Source organism: Myxine glutinosa, chromosome 7, assembly GCF_964187855.1.
Source record: "Myxine glutinosa chromosome 7, kmMyxGlut1.1, whole genome shotgun sequence".
Lineage (NCBI taxonomy): Eukaryota > Metazoa > Chordata > Myxini > Myxiniformes > Myxinidae > Myxine > Myxine glutinosa.
In genome coordinates, this window is record NC_136267.1 from 114,370,342 (window position 1) to 114,385,152 (window position 14,811).

The window sequence follows — 14,811 nt, forward strand, 5'->3', positions numbered from 1 at the left end:
CTCATCGTATCACGGTCATGTCTTTGTGATGATAAACTTGTGAACCTGAGCGAGATTTGTGTTTTAATTTCTTAAATATTCTTTGCCAGGGCGATGGACTGGAGTTCAAACGGTGCTTCCTCAAGATCAAAAACGATCTCTGTGACATTATCAGCAAGGTTGTGGCAACACCGGGCCTGCCTTGAGGCTATGTGGTAAGGAAGGTAAATGGCACAACATAATTGTTGATGTTGGGAATAGAGAAGCAGAAAGTGTTTATTTGTCGTGTTTTGTCAATGTCATTGTTTAAACGTATGTTGAAGATTTACTTGCGAAATGCAAGGTCAATGAGAAGTTAGATTGAATCTTCTTTTGCCTCACTCATCGGTGCAGCTTTGAATGTACTGGAAATCTTCGATGGTGGTCGAGTATCATACGGCTTTTAACCATGTTGATTGGGACATGACACGGCATTGCATAGCAGATGCAGAAATTGTTTTTTTCTTGTCAAACATGCTTGAGGATAACAAGTGAGGTGCAAATCGTTTGTGTGCACATGTTTTAAATGATGCTGTTTGGTTTACTTGCTTTCTGTTCAAATGTTTTGGGTATATTTTTCAACAACTTGAATGTCAACAATCTACACTTTTTGTGTGATCCTCAACACAACCAATGTTTATTGACTCTTTATATGCTCATTAAACATTTCAGTTTATATATATATATATATATATGTATGTATGTATGTATGTATGTTGAAGCTTTAGTTTCACGAAATGATTAAAAAAAAATTTCACCATCACAATTCCAAATGTCTACCTTTAAATAAACAAATTTCAAAACGTCTTGATGTGTTTAAAAAAAAGGATACAGAAATGCAAGGTTTTTCTTTTTCGAAAAAAAAAAAAACCATTGGATCCTCGAGACAAATCGTCTTTGAGATTAAATTTGAAACGGTAAAAGGAATAAAAAGAGGTTAAATAAAATCCTATTTCTATATATATATATATATGTTAAATATAGTATTTTATTCTCTTCCTCTCAATAATGTATGCTGTGATATATTTTGGAACTGTTTGTCAACTGTTGTTGAAACAGCAGTTCAATGTAATTGACAGCTTTGTAAATAAAGATGAGCAAGGAGAGCATATTTGACTTGTGTACATTTGTTTTAAAGATTGTCAAAAGGTGCTTTATTGTCGAACGATGAGACCAGCGTCGGGTTGATCTCTTTTGGTGAACTCGGTGCAACAAATGAAGCCACAGAAAGATTGTTGAACCCATCAGACAATAAGCATGGAAATCTCCTCCATAGTGTAACTTTTTAATCGATTCAAAAAAGGATGATGTCTGAACCTTTTTATTTTTTCTTTACTTGGTCGAGGCTCGCATGAGAGCTAAACTAAGCTCGTGTCTGTCCTTGTCATGTCCCTCTTTTTCTCTCACCACTTTGCACGTCATGAAACCTTTTCGGCATGATTATTTGTCTTACAATACTGCTTACATCAGAATTTACTTCCAACTTGTGTTTATTCTGTTTAAACCCCTCCAAAGTCGACCTACTGCATGACATCATGGAACTCTTGTCGGTGGAGCTTCAACACAACCATATTACAGGCATTGTTATGGTCTCTATACTGTTCTCTATACTCTATGTAATACAACAGGATTTGTATTGTTCTCATGGCCTCCCATCCTATCCATTCCAACTCAAAACCAATCCGTGCTGGGGTTGCTGCTACTGGGAATCCCTGATGAGGTAATAATGCTGTAGTATGTTTGTTGTTAAGTGATGGCGTCTATCAAAAGCAGCAAAATGATTTATCAAAAGAATCTGGAGATTTGCCAATTGACCTTGGCAGAAGGGTGAAGTAAAGGGCTAGTTTTTCTCTCAACACAAATAGGTTGATGACTTCAGCTTCCCTCCCCCAAAAGGGTGTTACCATACATCTTCACTGAGCATGACTCTGGGTTCGCACACTCCTTGAAACTGAAATTCCTGGAAAAATGAAAAAGCATTTGCCAGTACTGGAAAGTCCTAAAAAGGTTGGCCGAGTCGTAGAAACTCCTGGTATATCAAGACGATATAAGAAAATCTGCCAGCCTTCCCGGTAGTGGTGTTTCGTGTTCAACCTACGGCTGCTGGTTGCATTGTTTTCTGGGGGCATGGCTGCTGCTGATTCAATGGTTCTCTATAACCAGTCATCTGGTACTCATTTTGCTGACCTCAGAAGGATGGCAGGTTGAGTCAATCCACCTGGTGTTTGTCAATGGCATGACAAGGGCTTGAACACCAGGCTCTCCTCCCCTCCCACGTTCAGAATTGTTAAATCAGCCAGTCTCTTTTTAAGATAACTACCATTTATAATCTACCCATTGATTTGCCATTAAATTCAGGCTGAAATGGTTTCTCACATGCAAATTCTGCAATGACCTCATACCCTTCCTCCCATCCATGGTGCACTGAATCTTGTGGTGAGGCAGTTGCCTTAAACAACTTGCCTTCGCCCCATGGAAGGCAAATCCAACTGAAGGTAATCTCATTTCCTTTCACAAATCTCGGAACAAGTGTGTGTTTACCCTCAGGAGAGCCAGGAAACAATATCTCTCTACTCTCAAGACTGAACTCTCAAGACCTGTCTCCCTCCTCCAAATCCTGGTGGCATCTGGTCAAATCTGTTTCTGGTGTTTGTTTCCCCTCCATTCCCTCCCTTACCTCAAACGGCTACACAGCTGACACTGCACGTGAAAAAGCTGAATGCCTCAACTGTTTTTGCCTCCAAATTTTATGTCCTGCACCCATCGCTCTCTGTATCCACCTTACCCAGTCGAACAGAGCTGCTCCAGGACTCTGTGTCCTTCTCTCCTGACAAGGTGGGGACATTTCTGTCAAACCTCGACTGATTCTGCTCTATGTAACCTTCTCTATGTTCTCTTCACCCTTTCTTTTGCTCAAGGTCATCTGCCATCTGCTCAACGTCAACTTACACAAAAAGGTGCAAAAACGGCTTGCAACTACTGACCAATCGGCCTGCTCCCAATAATCAGCAAGGTCATGGAATCCATCATTGCTTCTGATAGTAAATCCTTCCTCTTCTCCAATGGCTTGATCTCGGATCATCAACCTGGATTCAGACCAGGTCACTCTCCTCTGGACATACTGCTTCTGCTGTCTCAACAATGGATGGAGGCCCTCAACACCAATCAGGAAATCGGAGCTGTCTCCCTTGACATATTGCCTTCGATACAGCCTGGCACCCCACCCTGCTCACCAAACTCTCCTCTCATGGTATCCAGGGAAACTTCCACGCACGGCTTGCGGACTTCCACTCCGATCGCAGTCAACGTGTGGCCCTGAATGGAATTCTCTCATCTCTTCTTGTCCAGGCTGGAGTTCCTCAGGGCAGTGTTCTGGGTCCTGTGCTTTTTCTGGTCTTCATCAATGCTCTCTCTGACTTTGGAAAATCCTCTCTCTCTCTTTGCTAATGTCTCCACTCTCTGCTACTCCATGCCTCATCCCTCAGATCAGCAGACTGCAGCCTCTTCACTCTGCAGACCTGGACAAAATCACAAACTGGTCAATCAAGTGGAATATGTCTTTCAATCCTAACAAATCTCACACTCTCACTTTGTCTCTCCGAAAAGACCATCTGGATAACCCTCCCATCTGCTTTCTCAACAATCCTCTCGAAGAAGTTCTGTCACAAGCTTTTGGATCTCACTATCTGCCATGATCTTTCCTGGGAAAACCACATTTCCAAGCTGGCCTCCAAAGCTAGTCGCCGACTGGGCATCCTCCGTCGTGCGAAGTCCTTCCTTGGCACACCTGAGCTCCTCACCACATACAAAGCTTTCACCCACAGACTGCTCTCCTCTCTGGGCTGGTGATCCTACCTCACACCTAGCTCGGCTTCAAGGTGTTGAAACCAAACCTTTCAGAATCATTATAATCTCCCACGATGAAGCTGATTCTGAGGGCCTTTCACACTCTCACCGCAGGCAGGTTGGTGGTCTTTGTCTTCTACCGACTCCTCTCCGGCTTAGCTCCCCAGCTCTGTCTGTGCTCTGTTCCCCATATATTCCCACACGATCTGCCAGCAACCCTCTTCTGGTGAAATTGCCAAAATCAAGACCCTCTGCCCACCTTCACTCTTTCATTCCTCTTTTTTCCCGCCTCTGGAACAAACTCCCTCACTCGCTTCAATCCCACTTCTCCCTCCAGGTCTTTAAAACAGCTGTACACCACTCTCTTCTTAATATCTTCCCCCAACCAAAAACTTGGGGTGTTTTACCAGGGGTAGAAAACATCAACTCCACCTCTTTAAATCTCCAACTTCTTTCCTGAAATTCCTAGTAGTGTCCATTTGCTTTATACCATGTACCCCTCCCTCCTTCCCAGCCCTCCCCCTTCCACAGATCTACCGACATCCATTCTTTATTGTTGTGAGCTTGTATGCTTTCCTTTCTCTCCCCCTCTTGTCTCCCGCTCCCTTTATTGTATGTTTTATGTGTGCGTGCATGTTTTTGTGTTTAATCTGTTGACTCTTACATGAATAGTCTATTATAAGAAGGCACAGGATGACAAACGGAGAATCCTCAGACAAAAGAGGAACAATGAACATGTCAGCCCACAGATGCAGCACCCAGTAGAGAGGAGTAGTCTCTAACAGGCATAGAGATAGCAAATAAAGTGAAGTGGCATGAACTTGTTGGCCTGCCAGGGACTGTATATGGAGTGGAGATCATGCGACTGAATAGTTTTACGACATATCAGGTCGTGCATGTAATATGCAAGTTAAGGGACCAAGTAATTCTCTAGAAAAGTTCATTTAAAGGGGTGTCAATTTGATACATACAGCTGCATGAAGTAAATAGATTTTAACCTATACATGTAGGGTCCCTTTATATGAACTTTTCTGGAGCATTACTTGGTTCCTCCTAAGAACACAATAGTCCATCAAGCACACGATATTTTTTTGAATGTCCCTTCTTTTCTATAGTTTGACACATACCTCATATAAAGGGGCCTTTCTATGACCCTGGTATTTTCCCAAATAATCGATATGAGAAACAGGATTGACAGAATCTCACTTATAAATGAAGAAGATGGAGGAAGAGTTTTTGTTTTAACGTAAATGGAAACGCCCATCTATCCTCACCTTACTCAAGTACTGTATATCACACTGTTTGCAGATTGCTTTTTATTTTTCTTTTCTTTTTTGTATACAAGATCGAGGCTCGTGAAAGAGCTAACATTAATCACACAAAAAGACAAACCGACACACAAAACATAAAAAACAAGGGGAGCGGCAGACAAGATGGGGAGAGAGGGGGAAGGACACAAAAGAGAGGGGGAAGAGGAGGAAGGACACAAACACAAAAGTTTTCTAAGGCTTATATCAAAATATTAACTTATATCAAATAAGTCTTTTAAGGTGAAAGCGCGATGACGTCACGCGGCCTTGCCTAGATGTAGGCCGCACCTCATTTTGTCGAATAAAGTGGTATTCGGGTGGTTCCGGTATTTGGGACCGCAGGGACGGAAAGTGCAGGTACGGGGTGCCAGGCACTCCCCACCCGGCCCGCTCTGAAGGTTCGGATCGGGACACCGGGATTCATTCCGGTCGCCCGGTCGGCCCCGGAGGTGGGGGTGCTGGGCCTGTCACGGAACGTCAAAACAAACGGCCTGCCGGGGCCGCCCAAAAGTTGGGCGTGAGGGGCGCCTCCACTAATGGAACGCCTCTCGCTTCCCAGATCGAGGGCCACATGGTCAGGAGAACCTCGTCCCTTCTGGTTGCCTTGTCGTCCCACCGTGAGCGCTGGTCAGGGTGTACTTCAAACTAAGCTTAAGCGTTAAGTTCCTCCTTGCCCTCGCAAGGGAAAGGCTAGGGTCAAGCTCTTCCAAATTTCCAAACACTAGAAATCGGACGTCTCAAATTAATTAATTAATTTGTTAATACATCTCAGTCTTCGCGACCTCTCCAGCGCGGGCGTCGAACCAGTTCATTCCCGGTGCGACCGGGCCGAGTATCGGTGCGACCGGGCCGAGTATCGGCCCGACCGTGGCCGAAGCCGTTGATTCCGCCGTAGCACGCTAACGCGTAGGCTCGCGCGTTCCTGGTCCGCCGGGGCTCCGCGGGTGTCCTACCGTGCCTGGCGCCGCTATTCTCTCAAACTTCCGGGAGTAGGTGCCGGTGCCCGGGGACGGAGTTCGCTGTCTAAACATGGTAGCGCTAGGCCAGTGGGACCGCCGGGACCCACGTGCACTCACAAGTTGTTCTGCGCGTGGGCGGCAGTATCAGACCGGGGCGCCCAAACGCTCCCCGGCTAAAGTTCATCCTGAAAGCGCCCACATTGTGCGGACAAACCCCACCAAGTCGAGGGCCACGTGGTCAGGAGAACCTCGTCCCTTCCGGTCACACTTTGCCTATCGGCCGGCCTCGAAGACCGAAATTGTGTCGGTTACCGATCCTTCGGGTTCGGAACTATGCCACCCTAAAAATTTGAGTGCTTGGCATCTGATTGATAAAAGAGGGCAATCAGAATTGATGGTGAGCATATGTACAGCATATAAATCCCCTTCAGGACAATTGTTGATGGAAGCATGCTGAGACCAAGCTCCTTTTGTATTGTTGGTCATCAAAATCTGTCGATTTCAGTATCACAGCATATGGACTAATTAAGTGTCAATCTGGAGTAAAATCTGAGAATTTCAAGAAATTAACAATTCATATAACTAAGTGTATTTAGCAAGCAAGGCTGTGATGCCTCCTTCTCCATATTTACACAAGAAAATGTGAAATTGCCAAAGCATTAAACTTAACTTTTTATTCTTCTTGGAGAATTATATTGAGTGAGGAAAAGATTAAGGTGTAACCTCATGTGCCGAAAGTGTAACTTCAATGAGTGCAACGAAAATAATTAACCAGTGGGATCGCTGCGAAGGCTCCCGCTGCTGGGTTCTCCAGGGGGAAATCTCCAGAGTTAGGAAGGTAAAATAGATTAAAGATTGAATTAAAAGAACAATTAACATAATAGGTGGATTATAAATAAGTAAAGCAATGGGACAAGTGAACTACGAGTTCAGAGATATTGTAATATTGGGGAAAAAAAATTTGGAAAATATTGTAATATTTTTATTAATTTACTCTTAAAAATTCCCCTCTATCCTGCCCTCCCTCTCTCTTGCTCCCAACCCTCCCCCTCCCGCTCCTCCCTCACTCTGAGTTTATAGCGACATGTGGTGAGGTGTTTGGATGGGAGTTTGTGGGGTGAGGGTTCAGGTGCTGCAGGGAGAGATTTCCTGGAACAGGGTTCAGAGGTCCAATGTTCCTGAGGGCTGATTCCAGGGTTTAGGGGGTAAAAGCTAATAAGACTCTGTGGTAAAGGCCCTGATGTGGCAGGGAAATTATTCCTGGGGTGTGAAGACTAGGGTGCCGAGCTTCCTGGGGCAATGAGGGGGTTTGGAGGACCACAGTTCCAGTTTAATGGGTCAAAGTGTTTGTTGGGGCAAAGGGCCAGAATTCAGGAGGTGAGGGCCAGGTTTTTTGGGTTAACGCCTCGGGTTCTGGGGGTGAGAGCCAGTGTTTGGGGAGACTGGATTTCTGTGGTGCGGTGGTGAGGGCCAACGGCTGGGGTTTGGGTGACACGAGTCGGGGATCTGGTTCTGGTTGCGAGGATTCCTCGGGTGCGGGGTGCAGGATTCTGGGCGGTGAATGCCATGACTCGTGGGGTGGTGGCCAAGGTTAGGGGGTGATGAGTGGAGTTCCAAGGGCGAGCACCTGAGATCCGGGGGTTCGTGTCAGGTTTTTGGAGGTGTGGAGGGGCGTTGGTTAACATTTCCAGGAGGGGTTAGCAACAGGATTCCTTGGATAAGAGAGGATAAAAGGCTGGTGCTCTTGGAGAAGAGAGCAGATTTGAGTTGAGGGAGGGTCCCCAATTGAGGGAGGGTCTTTCCCTTAAAACTCAGATTGCAGTTCACTGTTCCAATTGAAAACGTCCTGTGACCTTAAATTCCACTTTTTCTGCTCTTTGCAGCCAAGCATACATTCCTGTCCTATTTCCCCATTATTTTTCTCTTCTCTCTCGACATTTCAAACCTGCTTTTTCAATTAAAAAATCCTCTCCCGATACAAATCAGAGAATGCAGTGAAATAAACATTGTAATTTTTATTTGATAATTTAATTCTCATTATTTACACATCAGGTTGCATTACATCAGGGAGATATTCTCTGCATTAAAAGCAGGCAATAAAGGTCGTCACTTTCACTTCGTCTCAAGCATACTGAAGATTATAAGACAAGAGGAAAGGCTTTCAAAGGACAAAACATTCAGATGCAGGCAGAGCTTGGAATCTGCAGATTGTCGACCAAAAAGCCTCACCCTGCCCGCCAGCAGGTTTACCCTCGAACCGGCACAGCCGGTGGGAGGCAGGTGCTGCTTCCATGGCTGTATTATATTCCAATGTAATTAGGACGGGAGCTGTAAAATGGTGCATCTGCATTCTACCCTACCAGGAAAGGACAGTCAAACATTTACAACCATCAAAAAGAAAAACAAACTCCAGCCTAAGTGCAGTTCCATTTCACACAGTGAGGTTTCAATGTTGTGCGCACGGCATTGGTTCAACATGATCTCCAATTCCAGTGCATCTTCATTGCAGCGACGACTTAGCACTAATAAATTACAGCACGGGAAAGCAGACAGAGTACTATACGGTCGTTAGGGTTACACTGCCATTCATTAATCACCACATGGAATGTAGTGACAAGCCTTCCCTGTACTTCATCCTAAAATTGAATTAAAGTTTAAAAAAAAGAAAAAGTTTCATTAGTTGCAAGTCACAACCCCCTCTAAGGGCACACGGTGCCAAAACCCCTTTTGACTTATCAAGTGCAATGGTGTGCTCCCTCAGCTGGCCATGTTGCTTTTCTCGTAAGCTGGCCTCGAAAAGGGCTCGCGGGGCAGTATGGGAGAATCCCTCATGCTGAGAGGAGTCGAGCAGCAGTGTTCGTCAAACTTCATTTACCCCTTGCTTAAGCCAATAAGAAATGGTGTTATTGGAGTGCTTACTCTTGGCTCACTGCTTGTATAATTAACTTATATATTTAAATTCCTTTCACCAGGAAGTCATACAATCACTCCTCCTTAAAACAAACAAACATAAAAGTTAAAACTCATTGGTCTGATAAATCATGAATGAAGTACATCAGCGTTCACAGAATGAGGACTGAAGGAGTGAGGTAACATTGCACATTTGCTGTGGAAAGATTTCCATTTCCACCATTGCTGGTTCTTCACTTCATGTTCTCTGTGGTAGAGTCCAGAATTTGAACTCCTTGCTGTAGTTTGCTGAGAGATTCTCGCATCTGTCAAAACAACAAATCGTTTTGCATTATCTTTCTCTCTTCGTTACCAAAGGTTGAATCAAAGTGAGGGTGTTGGTGACGAAGTAATGCTTAAACTTCGCTCATCTCCTGTATTCTGTTTACTGGTAACAACCATCATGCATTCACCCAGGGCAGGAAGATCATCCGTAAGCCGATTCACGAGCAAGAGAGCCTTACATGTACCTCATCAATCTGTGACAGTGTAGTACGCAGTGTGTCCCGCCATCGTGCCAGATGTGATGCGTGCAGCCGCTGCTGTTGCTCGACCAACTGCGCCCATTCAGAATTGGTCTGTGGTAGTCTGCAGTGAGACATGGTAGCAAGTGGGATCTGAGTTGATGGGTGCAGGTATTTGCTCTTTTAAAAAAATACAAAGTCAAGGCTCATGGCAGAGATAGACCACAATGGATCAGGATACAACAGCGCAAAAGGTACAGCAGAAAGAGAGAGGGGAAACACCAACAGCAGGGCGGAGCGAGAAAATAAATGGAGACGGACAAACAAGGGATGCGGGCAATGATGAGGCGTAGGGGGGAATGCAGTGATGGATACAGAAGTAAATTCTCAAGAATGAAAAACTGGAAACATGGTGGGTTAGGGTGTTTAACGACGGTAGTGAAGATCATGGACAGAGAGAGGATGTGCAAGAGCGGCAGAGCAGGTTTTTAGGACATGTGAGCTGATGCTGTCTGGTACAGTTGCAAAATCAGGGTCGATGGTTGCCAGAAAGCTCTCCACCTTCGCAGGTGCAAAGGACACAGAGTCCAGGAGCAGTTGTGCACGACAGGAAAAGGTGGATACAGAGATCGAGGGGTGGGAACACAAGATTTGGAAGCAAACACAGAATTGAAGCATTCGGCTTCTCACGGGCAGAGTCAGCTGCGCTGCCATTTGATGTGAGGAAAGGGATGGAGTGGGAGCAAACTCCAGACAGACTTAACAATGTATCACCAGGAAATGATATGGTGAGTTTTGTGAGTGAATGCATTTGGAGGAATGCTTTTCTCACTGTTTTCCAAGCCGGAACATGTCCCACGTTTGTAGTGTTTGTGCCGAGGCCTCCAGTGCCCACAGCTTGTAGAAAAGTACTGCATTGAGTGACACCAGAGTCAGAAGACTGTGAATGAAATTAAAGGGGTGAGGAAGATGCGTTTATGAAACTCAGTGGGAAGAGAAACACCAATTTGTTCTGTTTTAGGCTTCTTTCACGCGTGTTGTGCTTATTTTTAACCTCAGAACTGCCTACAAAGTTCTGCCTTTGTTACATTTGTTGTCTACATTATTAATCGTTTTGTGTGTCCATTTCCATGTCTTCTCGTACCCACTCTGTCACGCTTTCTACCTCCTCTTCCTCCTCAGCAGCAACTTACCGCAAAAAAAGCAATTCTCACGTGCCGCCCCCATTTTCCCTACTTCAGCAACTCCAGTTTTTCCTCCATTTCAAAAAAGCACGTTTTCTTTTCCAAAAATAAAATCGAAATTCCGTTTTGTTTTATCAATGGGAAAATAAGTATTGTTACATTTGTGGGGGTAGAGGATGAAATACCATAGTACAGATAGGATTGTATAGGTGTAGCATGGACCGTGGATGCGTAGGAGACATCTCGATGTATTAAGTAGGGGAACAGGAGCTATGTTAACTAGGCAAGGATTAAACCTAGTTTGCCCCCAGTTTGTGATTGCCTCCTGTGGTTTTCCTTATGTTTTTTACAACTACAACAAGGCCGGCCATAAAAAAACCTCAGTTACAACAATAATGACAACCTCCCATTAACTAACAAGAACCGATACAACTGCCGACAGAACCACAGAACATTCCTGAGCGGGCTAAAACCCACCCCACCACCACCACCACCCAAATATTTTCAGATCGGCAAATAAACCCCACCTCCCAGGGATCGTGGCCGATAGGCCATGCCCCGAGTTTATTCATTGGTCGAGAGGTAGTGGGGTGTTTCGAGGGAGGACGGCCATTGGTTGGTCGGTGTGACGTCAGAGCTAGAAGGTTCGAGAGGAGGAAAAAGAAGACTCCCCCTCTCGGTCTGGTCTTTTGTTCTTGGTCAGTTGCTTTTGTGCTGGCTCTTCTGGCTCGGTACATTGGTGCTGAGAGAGAGAGAGCGCAGTGTGGAGCTTTTACGATCGTGAGGAGGAGGTGTTAATGGCGGTTTGTGGGGCTATTGGCGCTTCGGATGGAGTGGAGACTGAAAGAGGACCGCTCGCACAAGTTACCTCACGTACGTGAGGCTGTGGAGAGCGACTCGGCGCCATTGTTGGTGCATTTCCCACAGGAGCGGCTTTGGGCCACTTTGTACTGCTGACTTCATTCAACGATCTCGTTGAGCAAGCCGAGTGCCGGCTGACCAGATAAAACAATTTATTTTATTTTATCATTCCCCTGTTGTGTATTTGTGTCTGAATGGAGACGTCTCAAAGTAGAAATTATATTTAGCTCACCTTTCAGTTTCATCGCATTATATTTACTTTTATTAAATCATTACCGTGGTACTTTCATTTGTTGTGTCATGTTTGTTTATTTGTTGTGGGTTTCGGGAATCAACCCGTGTGCTTCATCCAGGTAAGCACCCCGTTGCCTTCTGTCCCACGTGTGATGGACCAACCGCCAGTTTTGGCTACACGCCTCGGAATTAAGGACTGTTACGGCTACTTGTCATCCAGCAGTGTTAACCACCGGCCTGACAGGACAGTATTTATTTGAGAACTTGCATTGGAAACCTTTTTTTCGTCGTCTCCACACCTAGAATCCTCCATGACACCCCTGTGGGTGTATTTCAATGGCAGATGGGAAAAATGCGGAAACTGAATCCATGGGTTGTGGCACTTTAAAACTAAATTCATCTTGATTATGATGTTCATGTGTGCTCACTAAGAAGGGAAGTACAGACATGGGAGTATGTCTGTTCACTTTTCTCCTGCACTCATCATCACCAGAGGAGAGGGAATTGCTTTTGGGTCTGTTTGGTACTTGCAAACTTGAAGACCTGCAAGTATATTGTTTGGTCTGGGCTGTTATTCTGTCTGTTTGTTTGTATGTCAATTGCCGACCGGTCGCAAATCTAGACCGATCTTCACGAACCTCAAACCACTTGAAAGAGCAAGTCAAAAGATAGAAGCCTATTGATTGAGGCCAAAAGGTGAAGGTCACAGGGACCGATTTCATAAGTACCGGTCTATGACTGCTTGTGTGTCTGTCCACACAGAACATAAGTATGTCTATTAATTATGTACTATTGGGACGTCTTTACATCTATTAATTACATCCCATTTGCATTTTGGAACATATTAATTACACACAAAGGACACACAAAACAAGTCCTGGTGAGGTTCTGCAATCTCCGATTGCTCCTTTCCTTTCTTTTTGATCATTATTTTTGGCAATTTCAACGATTTTTCACCGTAAAAAATGAAGTTTCTCCAAAGTTGCATGCACATGTGATGACCAACAATTTATTTTCGCCGGCGATCGTATTCTCAGGGAATATGTTTACCGAATTCTCAACAAAGTGGGGCGACTCAAATTCAACTTAACTTTGACGGGACTCTCCAGACATTGGTGGATGAGGTTATATTCAGTGTTTCGTGCCAGCAATGAAAATGGTAATTCACAGCGATGCTCGTCCGAAGCAGCTGCGATTGATGCAAGCGGAGCATCGATTGTGTTCTTGCTCCAGATATGGACAGTATTCCTTGTGCATTGAATTGGGGTGTTTTTTTGTATACGGAGTCGAGGCTCATGGAAGAGCGAGAACACAGAACATATCAGGACGCAAGACAACAAAAAGATCAGATGAAAGGCTGGGGGGGGGGGGGGGGGGGGCTTCCACCAGCAGGGCCGAGAGAGAAAATAAAGACGGACAAAGAAGGAATGTGTGGGTAGGATGAGGGAGGGGCAAGGGAGAATGCGGGAAGTGGATAAATTGATACTGAAGCACAAGTCCTGTTTCTCTCACTCCGAAGGCAGGTCGGCAGCCGTTCTGCTTTTTAAATTGCCTCTCCTGTGCTCCGCCCTCTGTCTGTGTCTGTCTCTGTCTCTGTCTCTGTCTCTGTCTCTGTCTCTCTCTCTCTCTCTCTCTCTCTCTCTCTCTCTCTCTCTCTCTCTCTCTCTCTCTCTCTCTCTCTCTTCCTCTCTCTCTCTCTCTCACTCTCTCTCTCTCTCTCCTCATCTTCCACAGATGCACCAAGATGTACGTGTTCTTATGAACTCCTGGTTAAACTCTCCAAATCTAGGTTTGCTGCCCACCTCCATTCCTTTGTTTCTCCTTTCTCCAATTTGTGGAACTGCCTTCCAGAGAGAGTCCAACCAAATGTTTCTCCTCCACTGCTTCAAACTGGCAGTGCACACCCATCTCACGTGATCCACCATCCTTAACCACAATCATTTCTACCTCCATTAATATCAACGAACCCTGTCTGTCCTCTTACTTGCAGGTTACCCCGTTTCCTTCCCTCCTCTTTCCCTGTTCCATAATTCCCTCGCTAGTATCTATCTGTGACTCCACCTCAGTACGTTGCCTTTTTACCCTCTGTCACATCGCTCTTTCAAACCCTAGATTTTTAAACGGTGAAACCGTTTCGATATTTGGTATGTCTGTCTGTCCGTCAAAAATGAAGAAGAACCACCTTTTTAACCCACCATGTTTAATTCTAAAGGGTGATTATAAAAGGTTGTAGAGGGTAATTCTAAAGGGTTTCATTCGTTTCCTGGTTTTGCCCATTTCATATTAAAAACGTCAAACTGAACCGATTCCTTCGGACACAGGTTCGATTTTAAAAATTTTTAAACAAAAGTCCATGTCCAATTCTCGTTTTGGCCTGAGATGGAAGACAGTTTATCTTGTTCATTTAAATCTTATCTGTAAGTGATTTATGAGGATGTGATGCGTTTACCACAGACACAGAATCATACATTGTAAGGAAGTTCACCTCATGGTACCTTATTTGCTAAATATTTGTGGTTAATGGTGTAGAATGGGCAAATAACTCACATGATGGCAAGCAGCAGAAGCAGGCGAGACACAGGGGCAGCAGAGAGCGTGAGGCTACCCTGGTGATTATCAAACAGATACCTGCAAGTGTTGGAACCTGGCAGAGTGGATAAGGGCAATAACTTGAAGGCATGCAATATCATCAGTTATAATTGCAATCAAATCATATAATAATCTCATTTGCATAATTTGAGGCTCTTCTATAAGTTGCTCTTTAATGGCCACTATGATCCCACCTTTGTTGGGTTGCCTGTAGGAAGCTTGGCCCAAGCCTTTCACAAACCGACCTGGCCAGGCCTGACGTTCGCCTAGTTAGTGCAGAAATTTGGAATTTGGCCATGGTGCCGGCAATACTCGCCTACTCTTTGCGAGGGACACCATGGGATCTTTGATCTCCACCTACTAATGCCGGCAGATGGGACGCCCTTTTAACGTCAAT

At 44.9% G+C, this 14,811-nt stretch overlaps 2 protein-coding genes across 17 annotated transcripts in view; one reads left to right on the forward strand and one right to left on the reverse strand.

Annotated features, from left to right (window-relative positions):
- CHEK1 (checkpoint kinase 1) overlaps positions 1 to 825 on the forward strand; it is a 48,614-nt gene extending 47,789 nt beyond the window's left edge. For 3 of the 7 annotated variants that reach the window (XM_068122967.2, XM_078782169.1, XM_078782170.1), the window contains 2 exons: positions 90 to 194; positions 373 to 512. In XM_068122967.2, coding sequence (XP_067979068.2) covers positions 90 to 185 — 96 coding nt within the window. In that variant the 3' untranslated portion in view covers positions 186 to 194; positions 373 to 512. Of the gene's footprint in view, positions 1 to 89 lie in introns of all 7 variants that reach the window. The other 4 variants (XM_078782167.1, XM_068122966.2, XM_078782168.1 and 1 more) reach the window with 3 other exon arrangements.
- Positions 826 to 8,133: 7,308 nt separating this feature from the next.
- The window catches only part of LOC137431541 (protein Aster-B), a 213,068-nt gene continuing 206,390 nt past the window's right edge, over positions 8,134 to 14,811 (reverse strand). For all 10 annotated transcript variants that reach the window (XM_078782163.1, XM_068122962.2, XM_068122963.2 and 7 more), the window contains 4 exons: positions 14,373 to 14,469; positions 10,379 to 10,486; positions 9,553 to 9,670; positions 8,134 to 9,348 (listed from right to left, as the gene is read on the reverse strand). In XM_078782163.1, the coding sequence (XP_078638289.1) occupies positions 9,277 to 9,348; positions 9,553 to 9,670; positions 10,379 to 10,486; positions 14,373 to 14,469 (395 nt within the window). In that variant the 3' untranslated portion in view covers positions 8,134 to 9,276. The remainder of the gene's footprint in view (positions 9,349 to 9,552; positions 9,671 to 10,378; positions 10,487 to 14,372; positions 14,470 to 14,811) is intronic.